The sequence below is a fragment of the Spermophilus citellus genome (assembly GCF_964194105.1).
Source record: "Spermophilus citellus genome assembly, chromosome: 5".
In the NCBI taxonomy this organism is placed as follows: Eukaryota; Metazoa; Chordata; class Mammalia; order Rodentia; family Sciuridae; genus Spermophilus; species Spermophilus citellus.
In genome coordinates, this window is record NC_138186.1 from 141,690,210 (window position 1) to 141,718,178 (window position 27,969).

The following is a 27,969-nucleotide window of genomic DNA, read 5'->3' on the forward strand; positions in this document are numbered from 1 at the left end:
CTTGGCCAACTTTTATTCTGGGTGTGTCTGTGCTGGTGTTATGGGGTGAGATTTACTTTTGAATCGGGGACTTTTAGTTAAATAGATTCCATTCTGTAATGGAGAGAGACCTCACCTCGTCAACCGAGTGCAACTGAATGGGACAAAAAGCCCACCTCTCCCAGACAAGAGGGAACTGTCCAGTGAACTACCTTTGGATTTCATCTACAACATTGATTCTTCCTGGCTCCACAGCACACTGCCTTGGGACTCAAACTAGAACACTTTCCTGGATCTCTAGCTCCTCCCAGCCAACCCTGCCCAATCCTGTGAGCCAATAGCTGACAGGCAAGTGCAGGGAAGAAGCAGAGGCCCTGCAGGGGGTGAGTGTGTGCTACTGGATGCCAGCCCCTGGTCAAAGCGCAGGACAGGCTTCTGAGTTTACAGGCAGGAAGGGATGATTAGTGTTGGTGGAGCCCCAGGAACCCCGCGCTCTGAGGAATTCTGAGCGCTTGGGTCATAATTGACCCCGGCAACGCCCGAGGACGTTCGGGGCACAGAAGTGGATGGTGATGGACGCGCTTTTCAGAGCTGGTCCGATGGATCACTGAAGTGGCCACGATGTGGTCCTGGTTTGGAGGCCTGGGCTCAGGCTTGGGCCACTTCTTGGGTCAGGTGGGGAGCAGCTTGGCTTTCCTCACCGGCCATAGCTCCAGCTTCGCCAGGGAAATGCTTCTGGGTGACTTAGGAGACCCAGAAGCAGCTTTACATCATTGTTGGAGAAAGGAAATGGAAACTACTGATTCCACACTAAGATGTGAGAATGAAAGACTGAAAGAGTATTGTACTGACCTGGAAGAAAAGCATGAAGCATCAGAGCTACAAATAAACCATCAGTCTGTAAGTTACCAAAATCAACTGCAACAGAAAGAGGTAGAGATCAGCCATCTTAAAGCAGGACAGATTGTACTGCAAGATCAAATGTTCCAACTACAGGCAGCCGCTCAATCAGTACACTCGGGAGCTTGTGGTGTGCCAACAACAACTGCACCGGCTCCGTTCGGTTCCCTGATCAGTAGTCATTTTTCAGCCTTTCGTGATGACGACATGGACTCTAGTGACATAATCTCATCACGACAAGAAACAAACAGATTATCAACTGAAGCTGCAAAACATGAATCTGAAGTTGGCCACTCGAGGCAGATTGCTGAGGCTCAGGGAACACACCATTCTGACTCAAGTGAAATCTGCAAAGTACAAAATACTATCAAGACTCTTCAACCAAACCAAAGCCCAGACATATATGATCATCAGCATGAAATTTCAGTTTGGGAGCAGAGTTCTACTGTGGCAGAAAAGGGAAAAATCCTTCCTCAGAGCTCAGCAGTGGAAGAAGTGTTCAGGCTTCAACAAGCCCTGGCTGATGCGGAGAAGGAAATCGTGAGACTAAATGGTTTAAACCAGGATAACCGTCTTGCTGAAGACCATCTGAAACTTAAAATGCATGCTGAAGCTTTAGAAAAAGAGAAGGCATCATTGAGTCAAGAAAAAGAGGAACTTCAGATGTCACTGTCAAAATTGAGCTGTGACTACCAAGTCATGAAAAACAGAGCTTCAACAGACATGAATTTGAATGTACAATTACTAGACTTAAAACTTCACTTGAAGGCAAAGGAGGAAGAACTGAATCAGACTATCAATGAAAAGAAAATGCTGATAGCTGAGTTAGAAGAACTGGATCATCAGAATCAGGAAGCTACAAAGCACATGATTTTGATACAAGAGGAGCTATCAAAACAACAAAATGAAGGAGACCTTGTCATCAAGAAGTTGGAACAAGATCTAGATGATGAAAAAAAGAGAGTTCATCAACTTGAGGATGATCAAATGAACATATCCCAAGAGTTGCATGTGCAGAAGGAGAAGTTAACTGAGAACGCACAGAGCCTCAGTGATTTGCATTTAACTAAGCAGAAGCTTGAAGGTAAAGTAGAAGATTTAGTAGATCAGCTAAATCAGTCACAAAAAAATAGTTTAAACATCCAGCAGGAAAACCTTGGGCTTAAGGATCACATTAGACAACTTGAAGATGAGCTGTCTGGATTTAAGAGCAAGTATCGCACTTCTCTGAATGAAGACTCTAACAGTCATTGTAAGGATGACATGCTTAAAGAACGAGAAGCTGAAGTTAGCAACTTAAGGCAAAATCTTTCTGAAGAGGAACAGCTCAATGAAAATTTAAAGAAAGTTGCTGTTGAACTCAAAACGGAAAATGAAATGTTGATTTTAGCACGTGACGATGTAAGGCGTAAGTTGGAAGAATCTATTGCTGCTTACAATCAAATCTCTCAAGAAAAAGACACTATCACGGAGACTCTCAAAAGAGACAAAGAAGAGATTGAAGCCAAACTGCACCAGGCAGAAAAAAGACTGTTGGAAGAAGCAAATAATCACAGGCAGACTATTCAGGAACTCTCCAATGCACATAATTTGGATACCTCTGCCTTAAAGCTGAAACACGAATGTGCAGTTCAACTCAGCCAAGAGAAGGACTTTGAAATAGCAGGACTCAAAAAGAATATTGAGCAAATGACTGCTGATGAAAAAGAAACTGATGAAATTTTGGCATCTTATGTAGACGAACAGGAGCGATTGATACAAGTCATAAATGAGAAAGAAGTTTTTATTGAAAAACTCGAAGAAAAAAGTTCACAACTACAAAAGGATTTAGATAAGTGTTCTCAGGCTTTAGGAGAAAATGAAACTTTAAGGCAATCCATGGAAAGAAAGGACAGAAGTCTTACCTACATGAGAGCAGAAAACAACTATCTGCGAGTAGAATTGGAAATACTTGGGGAACAGCACAATCAAGCTGTACCAGTGGCTGAGCCGACAGCTCTTGATGCTGTCACAGAACTAGAATTGGAGGTATCTCAACTGAATATAGTCAAAAATCATCTGGAAGATGAAATTCAAGACCATCTGAATATCATTGAAAACCAGAACCAGCGTAAAATGCAACTACTTCAGTCTTTACAGGAGCAGAAGGAGGAAATGGATGAATTTAAGTACAAATATGAGCAGATGAATGCTGCGCATAGCCAGTTAATTTTAGAAAAAGAGGAGGAAATTAAGAACTTGCAGAAGACTATTGAAGAACTAAAAGCCCAGTTGCCTGGAGAGAAAGGAGATGCTCAGACATTGAATTCTGATATTTTTCAAGAGACCAAAGTAAAAATCCTAAGAGAAAAAGAGGTTCAACACTTACGGGACCAAGAATTACGCCTAAACCGGGAGCTAGAAAGGCTACGCAGCCATCTCTTGGAATCAGAAGAGTCTTACACCCAGCAAATTTTGGCTGCAGAAGACAAAGAAAAACAGTCAATAGCTGAATGGAAGAACAAGGCCGAAAAGCTGGAAGGAGAAGTATCATCACTGCAGGAACGTTTGGATGAAGCAAATGCTCTGTTGGATTCTGCTTCCAGACTGAGAGAAGACTTAGATCTCAAGGAAGAACAGATGGAAGAACTGAAAAAACAAAACGAGCTCCGAAAAGAAATGTTGGACCATGCACAACAGAAATTGTCGACTTTGGTCAACAGCGCAGAAGGAAAAGTGGACAAAGTCCTCATGCGAAACCTTTTTATTGGTCATTTCCAGACACCAAAGGACAAACGTCGTGAAGTATTGCAGTTGACGGGGAGCATCCTGGACATTCCACAGGACGAAATGGAGCAGCTGTTGAATAAAGATCACGGTGGTGTCAGTAAGTGGATGAGTTGTTTTGGTTCCACGTTCTGCAGCTGTGCCTCTTAGTAACCTAGCTGGAGTTGGACTTGGTGGACCTGGGCATCCTCTTGTTAAACCCACTGCAGATTTCATGCCCACCTTTACACCACTGCCAGTGTCCCTGGACAATAGTGCCAGAGTTGTACTCCAGGATCTTCTAAATATTTAGCATTTGAAAGAAGCCATAACCCTTTTTTACGTTTTACAGCATGGCCTTTTGAAAAAGTACTCATGTGTTTGTAGACAAAGAGAGAAAGCAAAAAAGCTGGTATATGTAAGTGTATAGCTACTAGGTATTTTATTTTATTTTTTCAGTTGTTGTTGTTGTGATTTTTTGCTATAGTACTTTTTAAAAAATTTGTTTTGTTTTTTGTAGCACTTTTTGTTTCTAGAATTTTGTTCCAATGCAGCAGATAATCATCACCAGTTATCAATTCTGATGTACTTTTGGGAGCAACTGTACAGAGCAGCCTTCTTGAACCACTAGTTCCAACCTTAAAACAATAATAATATTTCTTAAATTTAATGGCATTAAGGTAAAAACGATACATGTAATTACAGGAAACAAGAAAAATCCAACCCATAAGAAGGATGTCTCAGATTTAGAGTACATGAAAACCAAACATAATGTTGCAAAAAGTTGAGAATATTTAGTTTATCCAAGATAACATTGTACAACTACCACGCGAAAATTCCAATGGGGAGGACCTAAACATGAAGCTTAGTGGATAAATTCTAAGATGCTTTGAATCCAAATTCTATGACCCCTATCCATTTTGCTTATTTCCATTTCTATACGAAAGTCACTTCACATTAATTCAGTTTTCCAGATGATAAATATGTCCAGAAGGAAGAGTATTTTTATGAGTCAACCCCGAAGTGGGACCACAGGATCCACTGCCAATGGAAAAGTTAATTAGTAAGAATGTATCATTAAATATCTGGACTGCTTATCTACATACTATTGGGGGCTCTACAATAATTCTCATAAACACATTTTATAAAACATTTGATCAAAACAAGTTGGGGAGAGAAATAAGCTAACAACAGTTTTTGAAAGATGAAAAGCTTTAAAATAGGAGTAGTTATAACCTTTTGATAAATTAAGGTAAAAGATGAATCAAAAGTTTCCAGCTTAAGTAGGTGAAATCAGAGAAGAGAAAAAGCAGATTGCATAGCACATACTTCTCTGACACCTGTAGTTTCTAAAACCATTCAGAACATTTTTGTTAAAATTAATTTAAACAAAATTTAATATATTTTTAAATATAAATTATATCATTTAATATAAATTAACCTAATTTAAATCAATTTTATTAGTAGTATTATTTAAATTTCTTTTATTAATACTATGGTTTGATTTAAATTTATTTTATTAATTGATATTGTTTATTAACTTATATTAAATTATAGTATGATTTATATTTGAAAACTCATTAAATTTTATTTAAATTAATACAATTTAATAAAGTAAATTTAACATAATATAGGTTGAATTATTTAATTTTAATTTTAATAATAATGCTCTTAGTTGTTTTGGAAATTACAGGTGGCAGTGAAGTATTAGCTATATTATCTTCTTTTTTCTCCTCTTTGATTTTACCTAACTTAAGCTAGAACCTTTTGGTTTATCTTTTGTTTTACTTTACAAAAATAAAAAAAGGAAGAAAAACACCTAGTAGCTACACACATATCAGCTTTTCCTTTCTTATTTCTAAATTTCACCTTAACATTTACATTATTTTACCAAAATTAAGATGCCATCAGTTGTTACTCCTGAGAAGAATATCAAAGTATATATTTTGCTTCGACCTGCCAAATTACTTGGAATCTTATTCCAGTAGACTTCACATGGTTGGGAAAAGCAGAGTTCAGATTTGTCATGAGAGATTTTTATATATTCGGCTCACTCCATTGTGTCTAGGTGAGCCTTTGGGTTTCAATGCCTGGAAACACACTTCTTATATTTCAGAATTGAAGAGCTCTTGGAAACAGCGACCTCACTGCATTCTTGAGAAAAATATGTTATACGGGTACTCAGAAAATTACAAAGATTAATATAGATTCAAGATTCTTTTTAAGACAAGGGGTTTAATGGAGAAAACAGCAAGATAGCCTTAGAAATTTCATACTCCCTGCATTCTTAGGAAAAGCTTCTATATTGTAAAGAATAACACCAAACAGAAAAGTTCCTAAGAAAATATTGTGCTTTCAGTTTCCTCGTCTCATAAATTTTATTAAAGTTTCATTAAAGACCCTGTATTTGCTAGCCTTTTTATTAAATACTTTTTTGAGATATTCTATTAATGTCTATGACTGGATTTTATTTGGTCTCACATTAATGTCGCTCCCTGTGACAAAGGGTACATGGGAGGCAGGCAGGATCAGCCTGTCCTCTCCGAGGCACCAGCTGTCGGAACCAGGCTCTGACAGAGGTAGTGAAGGGCACTAGCGTCTCCTGGACTGAGCGAGAGGGTAAGTATCTGAGTAATATTAATTGTGTATAAATGCCACATTTTTTTATGCATTCATCTACTAAGTTGTTTCCACAATTTAGCTAATGTGAATTTTGCTGCTATAAACATTGATGTGGCTGTGTCCCTGTAGTATGCAGTTTTTAAGTCCTTTGGGTATAGATCAAAAAGAGGGATAGCTAGGTCAAATGGTGGTTCTATTCCCAAATTTCCAAGGAATCTCCAAACTGCTCTCCATATTGGCTCCACCAATCTACAGTCCCACCGACAGTGTAGGAGTGTACATTTTTCCTGAAATCCTCACCAACACTTATCGTTGTTGTCTTCATCATAGCTGCCATTTTCAAAAATCGCTGACATTCTAACTGGAGTGAGGTGCAATTAAACCCCTAGCTCTCACCATGCACAAAACTCCACTCAAATGAATCAAGGACCTAGGAATAAAACCAGAGAGCTTGCATGTAACAGAAGAAAAAGTAGGCCCTAATTCCAATCATATGGGATTAGTCCCAAAATTCCTTAATAAGACTCCTAGAGCACAAGAATTAAAATCAAGTATCAATAAATGAGATAGATTCAAACTAAAAAAGTTTCTTCTCCACAAAACAAACAATCTGGGAGGTGAATAGAGATCCTACATCTTGGGAGAAAATTTTTGCCCCATCACACATCAGATAGAGCACTAATCTCTAGGGCATAGAAAGAACTCACAAATCTGAATAACACACACACACACACACACACACACACACACACAAACAAATAAATAAATAAAATAATATGACCTGGGCATCCTCTTTTTAAACCCATCGCAGATTTCAAGCCCACCTTCACACCACTGCCAGTGTCCCCGGACAACAGTGCCAGACTTGTACTCTAGAATCTTCTAAATATTTAGCACTTTAAAGAAGCCATAACCCTTTTTGATGTTTTACAGCATGGCCTTTTGCAAAAGAACTCTGTATTTGTAGACAAAAAGAGAAAGAAAAAAAGCTGATATATATATATATGTATAGAGATACTAGGTTTTTTTTTTTTTTTTTTTTGCTATAGCTCTTTCTAAAAATTTTGTTTTGTTTGCTGTAGCACTTTTTGTTTATAAAATTTTGCTCCAGTGTAGCAGGTAATCATCACCAGTCTTCAATTCTGATGTACTTTTGTAAGCAACTGTACAGAGCAGCATTAGTGAACCATTAGCTCTAAACTCTTTTTTTTTAAATGATTATATTTGTTAAATTTAATGGCATTAAGATAAAAATGATACATTTAAATAACAGGAAAGATGAAAAATCCAAACCACCTGAAGGAGATCTCAGATTTAGAGAAGAAGAAAACCAAATATGATGTTGCAAAATGTTGAGAATATTTAGTTTATCCCAAATAACCTGGTACAAGTACTAAAAGAAAATTCCAGTGCAGAGGGCCTTATCATGAAGCTTAGTGGATAAATTCTAAGATACTTTTAATCCAAATACTATGACCCCTATCCATTTTACTTATTTCCATTTCTATAGAAAAGTCACCTCACATTAATTCAGTTTTCCAGATGTTAAATATGTCCAGAAGTAAGAGTATTTTTATGAGTCAACCCCAAAGTGGAATCACATGATCCATTGCCAATGGAAAAGTTACTTAGTAAGAATATTTCATTAAATATCTGGACTGTTTATCTACATACTTTGGGGGCTCTACAATAATGCCTCTCAACACATTTTTTAAAACATTTGATCAAAAAAATTGGGGGAGAGAAAGAAGCTAACATCAGTTTTTGAAAGATGAAAGGCTTTAAAAAAGGAGTAGTTTCAACCTTTTCGTAAATTAAGGTAAAAGACAATCAAAAGTTTCTAGCTTAAGTAGGTGAAATCAGAGAAGAGCAAAAGCAGATTGCATAGCACATACTTCTCTAACACCTGTAGTTTCTAAAACCATTCAGAATATTTTTATTAAAATTAATTCAAATAAAATTTAATAAATTTTTAAATATAAATTATATTATCATTTAATAAATTGATCTAATTTAAATTTATTTTATTAATTAATATTGTTTAAATTTATTTTATTAATACTATTGTTTGATTTAAATTTATTTTCTTAATTGATTTTTTAAATTAATTTTGATTAAATTTTAGATTGATTTATATTTAAAAGTTCATTAAATTTCATTTAAATTAATACAATTTAACAAAGTCAATTTAAATAACATTTAATATAGATTAAATCATTTAATATTAACTATATAATATAATAAAAAAATTAACAAAATTAATTTTGATAAAAATCCTCTTAGTGGTTTTAGAAACTACAGGTGTCTGAGAAATATTAGCAAAAGCAATTCTAAGCAGGAAGTGTGAATCTGGCGGTATAGCGATACCAGATTTCAAACTGTACTACAGAGCAAGAGTAACCAAAACAGCATGGTACTGGTACCAAAACAGGCGGGTGAACCAATGGTACAGAATAGAGGACACAGAGACCAATCCACAAAATTACAACTTTCTTATATTTGATAAAGGGGCTAAAAGCATGCAATGGAGGAAGGATAGCGTCTTCAACAAATGGTGCTGGGAAAACTGGAAATCCATATACAACAAAATGAAACTGAATCCCTTTCTCTCGCCATGCACAAAAGTTAACACAAAATGGATCAAAGAGCTTGATATCAAATCAGAGACTCTGCATCTCATAGAAGAAAAAGTTGGCTCCGATCCACATATTGTGGTGCCGGGCTCCAAATTCCTTAATAGGACATCCATAGCACAAGAGTTAATAACAAGAATCAACAAATGGGACTGACTTAAACTAAAAAGTTTTTTTCTTCTTTTTTTTTTTTCCCCTCAGCAAGAGAAACAATAAGAGAGGTAAATAGGGAGCCTACATCCTGGGAACAAATTTTTACTCCTCACACTTCAGATAGAGCCCTAATATCCAGAGTATACAAAGAACTCAAAAAATTAAACCATAAGATAACAAATAACCCAATCAACAAATGGGCCAAGGACCTGAACAGACACTTCTCAGAGGAGGACATACAATCAATCAACAAGTACATGAATAAATGCTCACCATCTCTAGCAGTCAGAGAAATGCAAATCAAAACCACCCTGAGATATCACCTCACTCCAGTAAGATTGGCATCCATTATGAAGTCAAACAACAATAAGAACTGGCGAGGATGTGGGGAAAAGGGTACACTTGTACATTGCTGGTGGGACTGCAAATTGGTGCGGTCAATTTGGAAAGCAATATGGAGATTCCTGGGAAAGCTGGGAATGGAACCACCATTTCACCCAGCTATAGCCCTTCTCGGAATATTCCCTGAAGACCTTAAAAGAGCGTACTATAGGGATACTGCCACATCAGTGTGCACAGCAGCACAATTCACAATAGCTAGACTGTGGAACCCACCTAGATGCCCTTTAGTAGATGAATGGATAAAAAAAAAAAATGTGGCATTTACACACAATGGAGTATTACGCAGCACTAAGAAATGACAAAATCATGGAATTTGCAGGGAAATGGATGGCATTAGAGCAGATTATGCTAAGTGAATCTAGCCAATCCCTAAAAAACAAATGCTAAATGTCTTCTTTGATATAAGGAGAGCAACTAAGAACAGAGCAGGGAGGAAGAGCATGAGGAAAAGATTAACATTAAAGAGAGACAAGTGGTGGGAGGGAAAGGGAGAGAGAAGGGAAATCGCATGGAAATGGAAGGAGACCCTCATTGTTACACAAAATTAAATATAAGAGGATGTGAGGGAAAAGGGGGAAAAAAAAAACAAGGGAGAGAATTGAATTACAGCAGATGGGGTAGAGAGAGAAGATGGGAGGGGAGGGAGAGGAGATAGTAGGCGATAGGAAAGGTACCAGAATACAACAGTCACTAATATGGCATCATGTAGAAACGTGGATGTGTAACCGATGTGATTCTGCAATCTGTATTTGGGGTAAAAATGGGAGTTTATAACCCACTTGAATCAAATGTATGAAAGATGATATGTCAAGAGCTTGGTAATGTTTTGAATAACCAATAAAAAAACATTTTCCCATTTCAAAAAATGACATTGGTGATTTATTGTGATCATTTTGTACACAGCAGAACTACATTTAATTCTTTGTCCTACTAATAAAAGTCACTAGATGCGACAGCATCTACTTTCACAGTTCGTATATAACATTTATGGACTATCTTAAATTCGTTTTAAAAAATATTTATTATTTAGCCTTTAGTGGACACAACATCTTTATTTTATTTATTTTTTTATGTAGTGCTGAGGATCGAACCCCACGCCTCACGCATGCTAGGTGAACGAGCTGCTACTTGAGCCATATCCCCAACACTCTCTTAAATTCTTATTTTCACCTTGCTTCTTTATGATAATGAGAATTCAAATTTATGGGTAATATATCATTCACTGAACAACTTCAGTCCAAATCAATCCTTCTACTATTGTATTGTCACTGGAGTGTTATGTTCATCTTCCTACAAATGTGTGCGGAACATTTCATTGATTATGCCAATTCTTAAAAATACAAATGTGCCGAGCCCTAATATCCAGAGTATACAAAGAACTCAAAAACTGAACATTAAGAAAACAAATAACCCAATCAACAAATGGGCCAAGGACCTGAACAGACACTTCTCAGAGAAGGATATATAATTAATCAAAAAATACACGGAAAAAATGCTCACCATCTCTAGCAATCAGAGAAATGCAAATTAAAACCACTCTAAGATACCATATCAGTCCAGTAAGAATGGCAGCCATTAGGAAGTCAAACAACAACACGTGCTGGCAAGGATGTGGGGGAAAAGGTACACTTGTACACTGCCGGTGGGACTGCAAATCGGTGCAGCCAATTTGGAAAGCATTATGGAGATTCCTTGGAAAGCTGGGAATGGAACCACCATCCGACCCAGCTATTCCCCTTCTCGGACTATTCCCAGAGACCTAAAAAGAGCACACTATAGGGATACAGCTACATCAATGTTCATAGCAGCACAATTCACAATAGCTAGAACGTGGAACCAACCTAGACGCCAGTCAATAGATGAATGGATAAAAAAATGTGGCATTTGTACACAATGGAATATTACTCAGCACTAAAAAATGACAAAATCATGGCATTTGCAGGGAAATGGATGGCATGAGAGCAGATTATGCTAAGTGAAGTTAGCCAATCCCTAGAAAAGAAATGCTGAATGTCTTCTTTCATATAAGGAGGGGGGACTCAAAACAGAGCAGGCTGGAAGAGCATGAAAAGAAGATTACCATTTAGAAGGGACAAGAGGTGGGAGGGAATGGGAGAGAGAAGGGGAATTTCATGGAAATGGAAGGATACCCTCATTGTTATACAAAATTACATATAAGAGGATGTGAGGGGAAAGGGGAAAAAAGGAGAGAAATGAATTACAGTAGATGGGGTAGAGAGAGATTATGGGAGGGGAGGGGAGGAGACAGAAGGGGAGATAGGGAGGGAATAGGAAAGGCAGCAGAATATAACAGACACTAGTATGGCAGTATGTATAAACTCGGATGTATAACCAATGTGATCCTGCAAACTGTACACGTGGTAAAAATAAGAATTCATACCCCACTTGAATCAAATGTATGAAATATGATATGTCAAGATCATTGTAATGTTTTGAGCAACCAATAGAAATTTAAAAAAAGAAACAAGAAGAGACAAGGCCCATATTAAAGAGATTTAAAAATTCTACTGAAATCTATAAGAAAATGTTTGAATGAATTATGAGGAATTAAAAAAAAGTACAAACTTAATATCTTGCATAGAATTTATCACCCTATGTTTATAGACTCAAAAAGCTTTCATTATTTTAATCTTCAACTGTGTTTTAACAAAGCCACATTATTAAGGGCTCTCTACTTCTGGCTTATTCTTTCTTACTTAGTCTTTTCCCCCATATGCGATCCTCACCACCACAGTCATCAATGGCTGACCTTGCATTATAATTCAAGGATCACTCTATGTAACATCTTCCCCATTGATTGACTGTATTCAATTGCACTTCATAGCAGGAAATGTATATAACACAGCTTTATGTTGTTCACAATATCTACCACAATACCTTGTACTTTGGGGGCACTGAATACATGTATAAGGATATACTTATGATTATTGGATGCTTTTTGTCACATGTGTTCGCGAATGAGCCAGGGTTTGCCCTCCATATCCCCCATAGTTTCCAGGAATATTCCAAACATATTTACAAGAAGAGAAATGCTTTTATTTGGATGGTCAGTTTTGAATACAGTACGTAGGTACCTCTCTCAGATTGAAATATAAAATGACAAACAGCTGTGGTCAGAGTGAACCATGCTAGAAGACTGAATCTGAGTGATCAGAAATGCCTTTCAGCAGTAGGAGCAACAACCACTGGAACCAGATTCAAGCCAAATGTGATAGGTCTTACACTGAAAAAGGATCATTATTTGTGATTTAAAACAATAAACAAACACAGAACACCTAAAGAGAAGGAGGCACCCTGCTATAATTTGGATCTGGAATGTTGCCCAAAGGTCATGTGTTGAAAGCTTGGACCCCAATGTAACAGCATTCAGAACGGACTCTACAGAAAGGTGAATTGAATCCTGGGCTCTAACCTCATCTGTGGATCAATCCACTGATGGGTTCACGATTGGACAGGACTATTGGGAGTTGGTAAAAACTGTGGGCGGTAGGGCCTAGTTGGAGGGTAGGTCATTGGAGTTGATTCCCTGGAAGGGTACATCATATTCCTCAGTCCTCTCTTCCCCTCACCTGATCTCCGTGATCTCCATGAGTTGATCCCCTGATCTCCATGAGTTGAGCAGCTCTGTTTTGAAGCCAGGCTCTCTGCCATGGTAATCTGCCTCACTTCAGGCCACAGCAATGGAGCCTGAAATTGAACCAAAATAAATATTTACTCATTTAATTTTCTCAGGTATGTTGTCAAAGTGATGAAAAAGTCTTCTAACACACACACACACACACACACACACACACAGGAGGAATGGTCTAAAGGGAGAAAAGGACACTTGGTATTGTTGATGCCTTCTTCAACAGTAGACACAGCTGGGGTACAGCGTGGATTCGCACTTCAGCAGATGCTAAAAGGGGCTTAAATTTTTATATTAGTCTTTTATGAGGAGAGATTGACTAACACAGGCCTGATTTCTCTCTCAGATTTGGAGATGAATAAGAAGGACCAAGAAGATTTCCTTTTCTGGCACAGCACACAAATGCAGTCACTAGTTTCTGATACCAATCTGAGTAATTATGTCTACTTGCTCTATCTTGAAGGCAAGAGACATTATGAGGTGATTAATATAATCCTTAGAATCTACTTAACCATTAATTTTCCAAAAATTCTGCCTTTTTTTGAATTTTATTTCTGCCACCTTGAGGTTTTGTTCCCTGAACAGACATATAGAAAGAACAGCTCAAGGAAAAGAGTCTCCTGAATATGGGCTCTGGGAAGAGAGTAATGGGAGCAAACCCAAACCCCTTCTAAAGGGTAATGAGGAAAATGATCCTAAACAAAACAAAAAGCAAATATGAACAAAGTGGCAGCAGGCTCTATTTGTTGGCCACTTTCTCTGCACCAGCCATCAGGTGAGAACTACACACTATGTTCTCATTTACTGTTCAACTCATGCTTGGGAGAGAGGTTTTCTAAATGCATTCCGTCAGTTTAGCTCCAAAATTGCTTTGGTCCCAACTGGTATGTCTGTTACAGCCCATGTGCTTCATCTCTTTGCTTTGTCCCCAACTCTACAAAACTGCCTCCTCATTAACTTGTTGGAATTTAAACACCTTGGAAACCAGGGCCTTATCTTAACTCCTTCTGATCCTTAGAGGTGTGGGAATTAAATTTAGGATTGTTACTCCATCGTAGAAAATTTCTCGACTTTTTATTTCACTCTGTACTGTTTAAACCTGGATGATATTTGGCATTGATAAACAACAATAGGTTAAGTGAACATCAACCTGTTGGCTCTAAAACAAATTTTCTTAAGTGAAATTTAAGTGGAATTTTTGAGCACTTCAATAAACTCAATCAGAATTAACAAGGACCAAATAATATTAAAATGAACTCGAAAATTTATAGATTAACAGCAAAAATTTATTTTTGGAAAGGGTAAAGATGGTTCTTTAGTGACATTTAATCCATATTATAATTTGAATTCTGAGAATGATTAAGACTTTGTGATGGTTAATTTTACATGTTAACTCGTCCGGGCTACGATGCCCAGACACTTGGCCAACTTTTATTCTGGGTGTGTCTGTGCTGGTGTTATGGGGTGAGATTTACTTTTGAATCGGGGACTTTTAGTTAAATAGATTCCATTCTGTAATGGAGAGAGACCTCACCTCGTCAACCGAGTGCAACTGAATGGGACAAAAAGCCCACCTCTCCCAGACAAGAGGGAACTGTCCAGTGAACTACCTTTGGATTTCATCTACAACATTGATTCTTCCTGGCTCCACAGCACACTGCCTTGGGACTCAAACTAGAACACTTTCCTGGATCTCTAGCTCCTCCCAGCCAACCCTGCCCAATCCTGTGAGCCAATAGCTGACAGGCAAGTGCAGGGAAGAAGCAGAGGCCCTGCAGGGGGTGAGTGTGTGCTACTGGATGCCAGCCCCTGGTCAAAGCGCAGGACAGGCTTCTGAGTTTACAGGCAGGAAGGGATGATTAGTGTTGGTGGAGCCCCAGGAACCCCGCGCTCTGAGGAATTCTGAGCGCTTGGGTCATAATTGACCCCGGCAACGCCCGAGGACGTTCGGGGCACAGAAGTGGATGGTGATGGACGCGCTTTTCAGAGCTGGTCCGATGGATCACTGAAGTGGCCACGATGTGGTCCTGGTTTGGAGGCCTGGGCTCAGGCTTGGGCCACTTCTTGGGTCAGGTGGGGAGCAGCTTGGCTTTCCTCACCGGCCATAGCTCCAGCTTCGCCAGGGAAATGCTTCTGGGTGACTTAGGAGACCCAGAAGCAGCTTTACATCATTGTTGGAGAAAGGAAATGGAAACTACTGATTCCACACTAAGATGTGAGAATGAAAGACTGAAAGAGTATTGTACTGACCTGGAAGAAAAGCATGAAGCATCAGAGCTACAAATAAACCATCAGTCTGTAAGTTACCAAAATCAACTGCAACAGAAAGAGGTAGAGATCAGCCATCTTAAAGCAGGACAGATTGTACTGCAAGATCAAATGTTCCAACTACAGGCAGCCGCTCAATCAGTACACTCGGGAGCTTGTGGTGTGCCAACAACAACTGCACCGGCTCCGTTCGGTTCCCTGATCAGTAGTCATTTTTCAGCCTTTCGTGATGACGACATGGACTCTAGTGACATAATCTCATCACGACAAGAAACAAACAGATTATCAACTGAAGCTGCAAAACATGAATCTGAAGTTGGCCACTCGAGGCAGATTGCTGAGGCTCAGGGAACACACCATTCTGACTCAAGTGAAATCTGCAAAGTACAAAATACTATCAAGACTCTTCAACCAAACCAAAGCCCAGACATATATGATCATCAGCATGAAATTTCAGTTTGGGAGCAGAGTTCTACTGTGGCAGAAAAGGGAAAAATCCTTCCTCAGAGCTCAGCAGTGGAAGAAGTGTTCAGGCTTCAACAAGCCCTGGCTGATGCGGAGAAGGAAATCGTGAGACTAAATGGTTTAAACCAGGATAACCGTCTTGCTGAAGACCATCTGAAACTTAAAATGCATGCTGAAGCTTTAGAAAAAGAGAAGGCATCATTGAGTCAAGAAAAAGAGGAACTTCAGATGTCACTGTCAAAATTGAGCTGTGACTACCAAGTCATGAAAAACAGAGCTTCAACAGACATGAATTTGAATGTACAATTACTAGACTTAAAACTTCACTTGAAGGCAAAGGAGGAAGAACTGAATCAGACTATCAATGAAAAGAAAATGCTGATAGCTGAGTTAGAAGAACTGGATCATCAGAATCAGGAAGCTACAAAGCACATGATTTTGATACAAGAGGAGCTATCAAAACAACAAAATGAAGGAGACCTTGTCATCAAGAAGTTGGAACAAGATCTAGATGATGAAAAAAAGAGAGTTCATCAACTTGAGGATGATCAAATGAACATATCCCAAGAGTTGCATGTGCAGAAGGAGAAGTTAACTGAGAACGCACAGAGCCTCAGTGATTTGCATTTAACTAAGCAGAAGCTTGAAGGTAAAGTAGAAGATTTAGTAGATCAGCTAAATCAGTCACAAAAAAATAGTTTAAACATCCAGCAGGAAAACCTTGGGCTTAAGGATCACATTAGACAACTTGAAGATGAGCTGTCTGGATTTAAGAGCAAGTATCGCACTTCTCTGAATGAAGACTCTAACAGTCATTGTAAGGATGACATGCTTAAAGAACGAGAAGCTGAAGTTAGCAACTTAAGGCAAAATCTTTCTGAAGAGGAACAGCTCAATGAAAATTTAAAGAAAGTTGCTGTTGAACTCAAAACGGAAAATGAAATGTTGATTTTAGCACGTGACGATGTAAGGCGTAAGTTGGAAGAATCTATTGCTGCTTACAATCAAATCTCTCAAGAAAAAGACACTATCACGGAGACTCTCAAAAGAGACAAAGAAGAGATTGAAGCCAAACTGCACCAGGCAGAAAAAAGACTGTTGGAAGAAGCAAATAATCACAGGCAGACTATTCAGGAACTCTCCAATGCACATAATTTGGATACCTCTGCCTTAAAGCTGAAACACGAATGTGCAGTTCAACTCAGCCAAGAGAAGGACTTTGAAATAGCAGGACTCAAAAAGAATATTGAGCAAATGACTGCTGATGAAAAAGAAACTGATGAAATTTTGGCATCTTATGTAGACGAACAGGAGCGATTGATACAAGTCATAAATGAGAAAGAAGTTTTTATTGAAAAACTCGAAGAAAAAAGTTCACAACTACAAAAGGATTTAGATAAGTGTTCTCAGGCTTTAGGAGAAAATGAAACTTTAAGGCAATCCATGGAAAGAAAGGACAGAAGTCTTACCTACATGAGAGCAGAAAACAACTATCTGCGAGTAGAATTGGAAATACTTGGGGAACAGCACAATCAAGCTGTACCAGTGGCTGAGCCGACAGCTCTTGATGCTGTCACAGAACTAGAATTGGAGGTATCTCAACTGAATATAGTCAAAAATCATCTGGAAGATGAAATTCAAGACCATCTGAATATCATTGAAAACCAGAACCAGCGTAAAATGCAACTACTTCAGTCTTTACAGGAGCAGAAGGAGGAAATGGATGAATTTAAGTACAAATATGAGCAGATGAATGCTGCGCATAGCCAGTTAATTTTAGAAAAAGAGGAGGAAATTAAGAACTTGCAGAAGACTATTGAAGAACTAAAAGCCCAGTTGCCTGGAGAGAAAGGAGATGCTCAGACATTGAATTCTGATATTTTTCAAGAGACCAAAGTAAAAATCCTAAGAGAAAAAGAGGTTCAACACTTACGGGACCAAGAATTACGCCTAAACCGGGAGCTAGAAAGGCTACGCAGCCATCTCTTGGAATCAGAAGAGTCTTACACCCAGCAAATTTTGGCTGCAGAAGACAAAGAAAAACAGTCAATAGCTGAATGGAAGAACAAGGCCGAAAAGCTGGAAGGAGAAGTATCATCACTGCAGGAACGTTTGGATGAAGCAAATGCTCTGTTGGATTCTGCTTCCAGACTGAGAGAAGACTTAGATCTCAAGGAAGAACAGATGGAAGAACTGAAAAAACAAAACGAGCTCCGAAAAGAAATGTTGGACCATGCACAACAGAAATTGTCGACTTTGGTCAACAGCGCAGAAGGAAAAGTGGACAAAGTCCTCATGCGAAACCTTTTTATTGGTCATTTCCAGACACCAAAGGACAAACGTCGTGAAGTATTGCAGTTGACGGGGAGCATCCTGGACATTCCACAGGACGAAATGGAGCAGCTGTTGAATAAAGATCACGGTGGTGTCAGTAAGTGGATGAGTTGTTTTGGTTCCACGTTCTGCAGCTGTGCCTCTTAGTAACCTAGCTGGAGTTGGACTTGGTGGACCTGGGCATCCTCTTGTTAAACCCACTGCAGATTTCATGCCCACCTTTACACCACTGCCAGTGTCCCTGGACAATAGTGCCAGAGTTGTACTCCAGGATCTTCTAAATATTTAGCATTTGAAAGAAGCCATAACCCTTTTTTACGTTTTACAGCATGGCCTTTTGAAAAAGTACTCATGTGTTTGTAGACAAAGAGAGAAAGCAAAAAAGCTGGTATATGTAAGTGTATAGCTACTAGGTATTTTATTTTATTTTTTCAGTTGTTGTTGTTGTGATTTTTTGCTATAGTACTTTTTAAAAAATTTGTTTTGTTTTTTGTAGCACTTTTTGTTTCTAGAATTTTGTTCCAATGCAGCAGATAATCATCACCAGTTATCAATTCTGATGTACTTTTGGGAGCAACTGTACAGAGCAGCCTTCTTGAACCACTAGTTCCAACCTCTTTTTTTTAAAACAATAATAATATTTCTTAAATTTAATGGCATTAAGGTAAAAACGATACATGTAATTACAGGAAACAAGAAAAATCCAACCCATAAGAAGGATGTCTCAGATTTAGAGTACATGAAAACCAAACATAATGTTGCAAAAAGTTGAGAATATTTAGTTTATCCAAGATAACATTGTACAACTACCACGCGAAAATTCCAATGGGGAGGACCTAAACATGAAGCTTAGTGGATAAATTCTAAGATGCTTTGAATCCAAATTCTATGACCCCTATCCATTTTGCTTATTTCCATTTCTATACGAAAGTCACTTCACATTAATTCAGTTTTCCAGATGATAAATATGTCCAGAAGGAAGAGTATTTTTATGAGTCAACCCCGAAGTGGGACCACAGGATCCATTGCCAATGGAAAAGTTAATTAGTAAGAATGTATCATTAAATATCTGGACTGCTTATCTACATACTATTGGGGGCTCTACAATAATTCTCATAAACACATTTTATAAAACATTTGATCAAAACAAGTTGGGGAGAGAAATAAGCTAACAACAGTTTTTGAAAGATGAAAAGCTTTAAAATAGGAGTAGTTATAACCTTTTGATAAATTAAGGTAAAAGATGAATCAAAAGTTTCCAGCTTAAGTAGGTGAAATCAGAGAAGAGAAAAAGCAGATTGCATAGCACATACTTCTCTGACACCTGTAGTTTCTAAAACCATTCAGAACATTTTTGTTAAAATTAATTTAAACAAAATTTAATATATTTTTAAATATAAATTATATCATTTAATATAAATTAACCTAATTTAAATCAATTTTATTAGTAGTATTATTTAAATTTCTTTTATTAATACTATGGTTTGATTTAAATTTATTTTATTAATTGATATTGTTTATTAACTTATATTAAATTATAGTATGATTTATATTTGAAAACTCATTAAATTTTATTTAAATTAATACAATTTAATAAAGTAAATTTAACATAATATAGGTTGAATTATTTAATTTTAATTTTAATAATAATGCTCTTAGTTGTTTTGGAAATTACAGGTGGCAGTGAAGTATTAGCTATATTTTCTTCTTTTTTCTCCTCTTTGATTTTACCTAACTTAAGCTAGAACCTTTTGGTTTATCTTTTGTTTTACTTTACAAAAATAAAAAAAGGAAGAAAAACACCTAGTAGCTACACACATATCAGCTTTTCCTTTCTTATTTCTAAATTTCACCTTAACATTTACATTATTTTACCAAAATTAAGATGCCATCAGTTGTTACTCCTGAGAAGAATATCAAAGTATATATTTTGCTTCGACCTGCCAAATTACTTGGAATCTTATTCCAGTAGACTTCACATGGTTGGGAAAAGCAGAGTTCAGATTTGTCATGAGAGATTTTTATATATTCGGCTCACTCCATTGTGTCTAGGTGAGCCTTTGGGTTTCAATGCCTGGAAACACACTTCTTATATTTCAGAATTGAAGAGCTCTTGGAAACAGCGACCTCACTGCATTCTTGAGAAAAATATGTTATACGGGTACTCAGAAAATTACAAAGATTAATATAGATTCAAGATTCTTTTTAAGACAAGGGGTTTAATGGAGAAAACAGCAAGATAGCCTTAGAAATTTCATACTCCCTGCATTCTTAGGAAAAGCTTCTATATTGTAAAGAATAACACCAAACAGAAAAGTTCCTAAGAAAATATTGTGCTTTCAGTTTCCTCGTCTCATAAATTTTATTAAAGTTTCATTAAAGACCCTGTATTTGCTAGCCTTTTTATTAAATACTTTTTTGAGATATTCTATTAATGTCTATGACTGGATTTTATTTGGTCTCACATTAATGTCGCTCCCTGTGACAAAGGGTACATGGGAGGCAGGCAGGATCAGCCTGTCCTCTCCGAGGCACCAGCTGTCGGAACCAGGCTCTGACAGAGGTAGTGAAGGGCACTAGCGTCTCCTGGACTGAGCGAGAGGGTAAGTATCTGAGTAATATTAATTGTGTATAAATGCCACATTTTTTTATGCATTCATCTACTAAGTTGTTTCCACAATTTAGCTAATGTGAATTTTGCTGCTATAAACATTGATGTGGCTGTGTCCCTGTAGTATGCAGTTTTTAAGTCCTTTGGGTATAGATCAAAAAGAGGGATAGCTAGGTCAAATGGTGGTTCTATTCCCAAATTTCCAAGGAATCTCCAAACTGCTCTCCATATTGGCTCCACCAATCTACAGTCCCACCGACAGTGTAGGAGTGTACATTTTTCCTGAAATCCTCACCAACACTTATCGTTGTTGTCTTCATCATAGCTGCCATTTTCAAAAATCGCTGACATTCTAACTGGAGTGAGGTGCAATTAAACCCCTAGCTCTCACCATGCACAAAACTCCACTCAAATGAATCAAGGACCTAGGAATAAAACCAGAGAGCTTGCATGTAACAGAAGAAAAAGTAGGCCCTAATTCCAATCATATGGGATTAGTCCCAAAATTCCTTAATAAGACTCCTAGAGCACAAGAATTAAAATCAAGTATCAATAAATGAGATAGATTCAAACTAAAAAAGTTTCTTCTCCACAAAACAAACAATCTGGGAGGTGAATAGAGATCCTACATCTTGGGAGAAAATTTTTGCCCCATCACACATCAGATAGAGCACTAATCTCTAGGGCATAGAAAGAACTCACAAATCTGAATAAAACACACACACACACACACACACACACACACACACACACACAAACAAATAAATAAATAAAATAATATGACCTGGGCATCCTCTTTTTAAACCCATCGCAGATTTCAAGCCCACCTTCACACCACTGCCAGTGTCCCCGGACAACAGTGCCAGACTTGTACTCTAGGATTTTCTAAATATTTAGCACTTTAAAGAAGCCATAACCCTTTTTGATGTTTTACAGCATGGCCTTTTGCAAAAGAACTCTGTATTTGTAGACAAAAAGAGAAAGAAAAAAAGCTGATATATATATATATGTATATAGATACTAGGTTTTTTTTTTTTTTTTTTTTGCTATAGCTCTTTCTAAAAATTTTGTTTTGTTTGCTGTAGCACTTTTTGTTTATAAAATTTTGCTCCAGTGTAGCAGGTAATCATCACCAGTCTTCAATTCTGATGTACTTTTGTAAGCAACTGTACAGAGCAGCATTAGTGAACCATTAGCTCTAAACTCTTTTTTTTAAATGATTATATTTGTTAAATTTAATGGCATTAAGATAAAAATGATACATTTAAATAACAGGAAAGATGAAAAATCCAAACCACCTGAAGGAGATCTCAGATTTAGAGAAGAAGAAAACCAAATATGATGTTGCAAAATGTTGAGAATATTTAGTTTATCCCAAATAACCTGGTACAAGTACTAAAAGAAAATTCCAGTGCAGAGGGCCTTATCATGAAGCTTAGTGGATAAATTCTAAGATACTTTTAATCCAAATACTATGACCCCTATCCATTTTACTTATTTCCATTTCTATAGAAAAGTCACCTCACATTAATTCAGTTTTCCAGATGTTAAATATGTCCAGAAGTAAGAGTATTTTTATGAGTCAACCCCAAAGTGGAATCACATGATCCATTGCCAATGGAAAAGTTACTTAGTAAGAATATTTCATTAAATATCTGGACTGTTTATCTACATACTTTGGGGGCTCTACAATAATGCCTCTCAACACATTTTTTAAAACATTTGATCAAAAAAATTGGGGGAGAGAAAGAAGCTAACATCAGTTTTTGAAAGATGAAAGGCTTTAAAAAAGGAGTAGTTTCAACCTTTTCGTAAATTAAGGTAAAAGACAATCAAAAGTTTCTAGCTTAAGTAGGTGAAATCAGAGAAGAGCAAAAGCAGATTGCATAGCACATACTTCTCTAACACCTGTAGTTTCTAAAACCATTCAGAATATTTTTATTAAAATTAATTCAAATAAAATTTAATAAATTTTTAAATATAAATTATATTATCATTTAATAAATTGATCTAATTTAAATTTATTTTATTAATTAATATTGTTTAAATTTATTTTATTAATACTATTGTTTGATTTAAATTTATTTTCTTAATTGATTTTTTAAATTAATTTTGATTAAATTTTAGATTGATTTATATTTAAAAGTTCATTAAATTTCATTTAAATTAATACAATTTAACAAAGTCAATTTAAATAACATTTAATATAGATTAAATCATTTAATATTAACTATATAATATAATAAAAAAATTAACAAAATTAATTTTGATAAAAATCCTCTTAGTGGTTTTAGAAACTACAGGTGTCTGAGAAATATTAGCAAAAGCAATTCTAAGCAGGAAGTGTGAATCTGGCGGTATAGCGATACCAGATTTCAAACTGTACTACAGAGCAAGAGTAACCAAAACAGCATGGTACTGGTACCAAAACAGGCGGGTGAACCAATGGTACAGAATAGAGGACACAGAGACCAATCCACAAAATTACAACTTTCTTATATTTGATAAAGGGGCTAAAAGCATGCAATGGAGGAAGGATAGCGTCTTCAACAAATGGTGCTGGGAAAACTGGAAATCCATATACAACAAAATGAAACTGAATCCCTTTCTCTCGCCATGCACAAAAGTTAACACAAAATGGATCAAAGAGCTTGATATCAAATCAGAGACTCTGCATCTCATAGAAGAAAAAGTTGGCTCCGATCCACATATTGTGGTGCCGGGCTCCAAATTCCTTAATAGGACATCCATAGCACAAGAGTTAATAACAAGAATCAACAAATGGGACTGACTTAAACTAAAAAGTTTTTTTCTTCTTTTTTTTTTTTTCCCCTCAGCAAGAGAAACAATAAGAGAGGTAAATAGGGAGCCTACATCCTGGGAACAAATTTTTACTCCTCACACTTCAGATAGAGCCCTAATATCCAGAGTATACAAAGAACTCAAAAAATTAAACCATAAGATAACAAATAACCCAATCAACAAATGGGCCAAGGACCTGAACAGACACTTCTCAGAGGAGGACATACAATCAATCAACAAGTACATGAATAAATGCTCACCATCTCTAGCAGTCAGAGAAATGCAAATCAAAACCACCCTGAGATATCACCTCACTCCAGTAAGATTGGCATCCATTATGAAGTCAAACAACAATAAGAACTGGCGAGGATGTGGGGAAAAGGGTACACTTGTACATTGCTGGTGGGACTGCAAATTGGTGCGGTCAATTTGGAAAGCAATATGGAGATTCCTGGGAAAGCTGGGAATGGAACCACCATTTGACCCAGCTATAGCCCTTCTCGGAATATTCCCTGAAGACCTTAAAAGAGCGTACTATAGGGATACTGCCACATCAGTGTGCACAGCAGCACAATTCACAATAGCTAGACTGTGGAACCCACCTAGATGCCCTTTAGTAGATGAATGGATAAAAAAAAAAATGTGGCATTTACACACAATGGAGTATTACGCAGCACTAAGAAATGACAAAATCATGGAATTTGCAGGGAAATGGATGGCATTAGAGCAGATTATGCTAAGTGAATCTAGCCAATCCCTAAAAAACAAATGCTAAATGTCTTCTTTGACATAAGGAGAGCAACTAAGAACAGAGCAGGGAGGAAGAGCATGAGGAAAAGATTAACATTAAAGAGAGACAAGTGGTGGGAGGGAAAGGGAGAGAGAAGGGAAATCGCATGGAAATGGAAGGAGACCCTCATTGTTACACAAAATTAAATATAAGAGGATGTGAGGGAAAAGGGGGAAAAAAAAAAACAAGGGAGAGAATTGAATTACAGCAGATGGGGTAGAGAGAGAAGATGGGAGGGGAGGGAGAGGAGATAGTAGGCGATAGGAAAGGTACCAGAATACAACAGTCACTAATATGGCATCATGTAGAAACGTGGATGTGTAACCGATGTGATTCTGCAATCTGTATTTGGGGTAAAAATGGGAGTTTATAACCCACTTGAATCAAATGTATGAAAGATGATATGTCAAGAGCTTGGTAATGTTTTGAATAACCAATAAAAAAACATTTTCCCATTTCAAAAAATGACATTGGTGATTTATTGTGATCATTTTGTACACAGCAGAACTACATTTAATTCTTTGTCCTACTAATAAAAGTCACTAGATGCGACAGCATCTACTTTCACAGTTCGTATATAACATTTATGGACTATCTTAAATTCGTTTTAAAAAATATTTATTATTTAGCCTTTAGTGGACACAACATCTTTATTTTATTTATTTTTTTATGTAGTGCTGAGGATCGAACCCCACGCCTCACGCATGCTAGGTGAACGAGCTGCTACTTGAGCCATATCCCCAACACTCTCTTAAATTCTTATTTTCACCTTGCTTCTTTATGATAATGAGAATTCAAATTTATGGGTAATATATCATTCACTGAACAACTTCAGTCCAAATCAATCCTTCTACTATTGTATTGTCACTGGAGTGTTATGTTCATCTTCCTACAAATGTGTGCGGAACATTTCATTGATTATGCCAATTCTTAAAAATACAAATGTGCCGAGCCCTAATATCCAGAGTATACAAAGAACTCAAAAACTGAACATTAAGAAAACAAATAACCCAATCAACAAATGGGCCAAGGACCTGAACAGACACTTCTCAGAGAAGGATATATAATTAATCAAAAAATACACGGAAAAAATGCTCACCATCTCTAGCAATCAGAGAAATGCAAATTAAAACCACTCTAAGATACCATATCAGTCCAGTAAGAATGGCAGCCATTAGGAAGTCAAACAACAACACGTGCTGGCAAGGATGTGGGGGAAAAGGTACACTTGTACACTGCCGGTGGGACTGCAAATCGGTGCAGCCAATTTGGAAAGCATTATGGAGATTCCTTGGAAAGCTGGGAATGGAACCACCATCCGACCCAGCTATTCCCCTTCTCGGACTATTCCCAGAGACCTAAAAAGAGCACACTATAGGGATACAGCTACATCAATGTTCATAGCAGCACAATTCACAATAGCTAGAACGTGGAACCAACCTAGACGCCAGTCAATAGATGAATGGATAAAAAAATGTGGCATTTGTACACAATGGAATATTACTCAGCACTAAAAAATGACAAAATCATGGCATTTGCAGGGAAATGGATGGCATGAGAGCAGATTATGCTAAGTGAAGTTAGCCAATCCCTAGAAAAGAAATGCTGAATGTCTTCTTTCATATAAGGAGGGGGGACTCAAAACAGAGCAGGCTGGAAGAGCATGAAAAGAAGATTACCATTTAGAAGGGACAAGAGGTGGGAGGGAATGGGAGAGAGAAGGGGAATTTCATGGAAATGGAAGGATACCCTCATTGTTATACAAAATTACATATAAGAGGATGTGAGGGGAAAGGGGAAAAAAGGAGAGAAATGAATTACAGTAGATGGGGTAGAGAGAGATTATGGGAGGGGAGGGGAGGAGACAGAAGGGGAGATAGGGAGGGAATAGGAAAGGCAGCAGAATATAACAGACACTAGTATGGCAGTATGTATAAACTCGGATGTATAACCAATGTGATCCTGCAAACTGTACACGTGGTAAAAATAAGAATTCATACCCCACTTGAATCAAATGTATGAAATATGATATGTCAAGATCATTGTAATGTTTTGAGCAACCAATAGAAATTTAAAAAAAGAAACAAGAAGAGACAAGGCCCATATTAAAGAGATTTAAAAATTCTACTGAAATCTATAAGAAAATGTTTGAATGAATTATGAGGTATTAAAAAAAAGTACAAACTTAATATCTTGCATAGAATTTATCACCCTATGTTTATAGACTCAAAAAGCTTTCATTATTTTAATCTTCAACTGTGTTTTAACAAAGCCACATTATTAAGGGCTCTCTACTTCTGGCTTATTCTTTCTTACTTAGTCTTTTCCCCCATATGCGATCCTCACCACCACAGTCATCAATGGCTGACCTTGCATTATAATTCAAGGATCACTCTATGTAACATCTTCCCCATTGATTGACTGTATTCAATTGCACTTCATAGCAGGAAATGTATATAACACAGCTTTATGTTGTTCACAATATCTACCACAATACCTTGTACTTTGGGGGCACTGAATACATGTATAAGGATATACTTATGATTATTGGATGCTTTTTGTCACATGTGTTCGCGAATGAGCCAGGGTTTGCCCTCCATATCCCCCATAGTTTCCAGGAATATTCCAAACATATTTACAAGAAGAGAAATGCTTTTATTTGGATGGTCAGTTTTGAATACAGTAGGTAGGTATCTCTCTCAGATTGAAATATAAAATGACAAACAGCTGTGGTCAGAGTGAACCATGCTAGAAGACTGAATCTGAGTGATCAGAAATGCCTTTCAGCAGTAGGAGCAACAACCACTGGAACCAGATTCAAGCCAAATGTGATAGGTCTTACACTGAAAAAGGATCATTATTTGTGATTTAAAACAATAAACAAACACAGAACACCTAAAGAGAAGGAGGCACCCTGCTATAATTTGGATCTGGAATGTTGCCCAAAGGTCATGTGTTGAAAGCTTGGACCCCAATGTAACAGCATTCAGAACGGACTCTACAGAAAGGTGAATTGAATCCTGGGCTCTAACCTCATCTGTGGATCAATCCACTGATGGGTTCACGATTGGACAGGACTATTGGGAGTTGGTAAAAACTGTGGGTGGTAGGGCCTAGTTGGAGGGTAGGTCATTGGAGTTGATTCCCTGGAAGGGTACATCATATTCCTCAGTCCTCTCTTCCCCTCACCTGATCTCCGTGATCTCCATGAGTTGATCCCCTGATCTCCATGAGTTGAGCAGCTCTGTTTTGAAGCCAGGCTCTCTGCCATGGTAATCTGCCTCACTTCAGGCCACAGCAATGGAGCCTGAAATTGAACCAAAATAAATATTTACTCATTTAATTTTCTCAGGTATGTTGTCAAAGTGATGAAAAAGTCTTCTAACACACACACACACACACACACACACACACACACACACACACAGGAGGAATGGTCTAAAGGGAGAAAAGGACACTTGGTATTGTTGATGCCTTCTTCAACAGTAGACACAGCTGGGGTACAGCGTGGATTCGCACTTCAGCAGATGCTAAAAGGGGCTTAAATTTTTATATTAGTCTTTTATGAGGAGAGATTGACTAACACAGGCCTGATTTCTCTCTCAGATTTGGAGAT

At 37.3% G+C, this 27,969-nt stretch overlaps 2 protein-coding genes across 2 annotated transcripts in view; one reads left to right on the forward strand and one right to left on the reverse strand.

The window, feature by feature from the left end:
* LOC308649507 (thyroid receptor-interacting protein 11-like) overlaps positions 1 to 18,331 on the forward strand; it is a 32,311-nt gene extending 13,980 nt beyond the window's left edge. Inside the window, exons 4-6 of the mRNA XM_081295041.1 lie at positions 1,328 to 3,204; positions 3,640 to 3,745; positions 17,846 to 18,331. Of these exons, the coding sequence (XP_081151167.1) occupies positions 1,328 to 3,204; positions 3,640 to 3,745; positions 17,846 to 18,297 (2,435 nt within the window). The 3' untranslated portion in view covers positions 18,298 to 18,331. The remainder of the gene's footprint in view (positions 1 to 1,327; positions 3,205 to 3,639; positions 3,746 to 17,845) is intronic.
* The window catches only part of LOC308649512 (uncharacterized protein), a gene marked incomplete at its 5' end in the record, with an annotated part of 523,997 nt that overhangs the window by 350,803 nt on the left and 145,225 nt on the right, over positions 1 to 27,969 (reverse strand). The gene's annotated exons all lie outside the window — the stretch shown is intronic.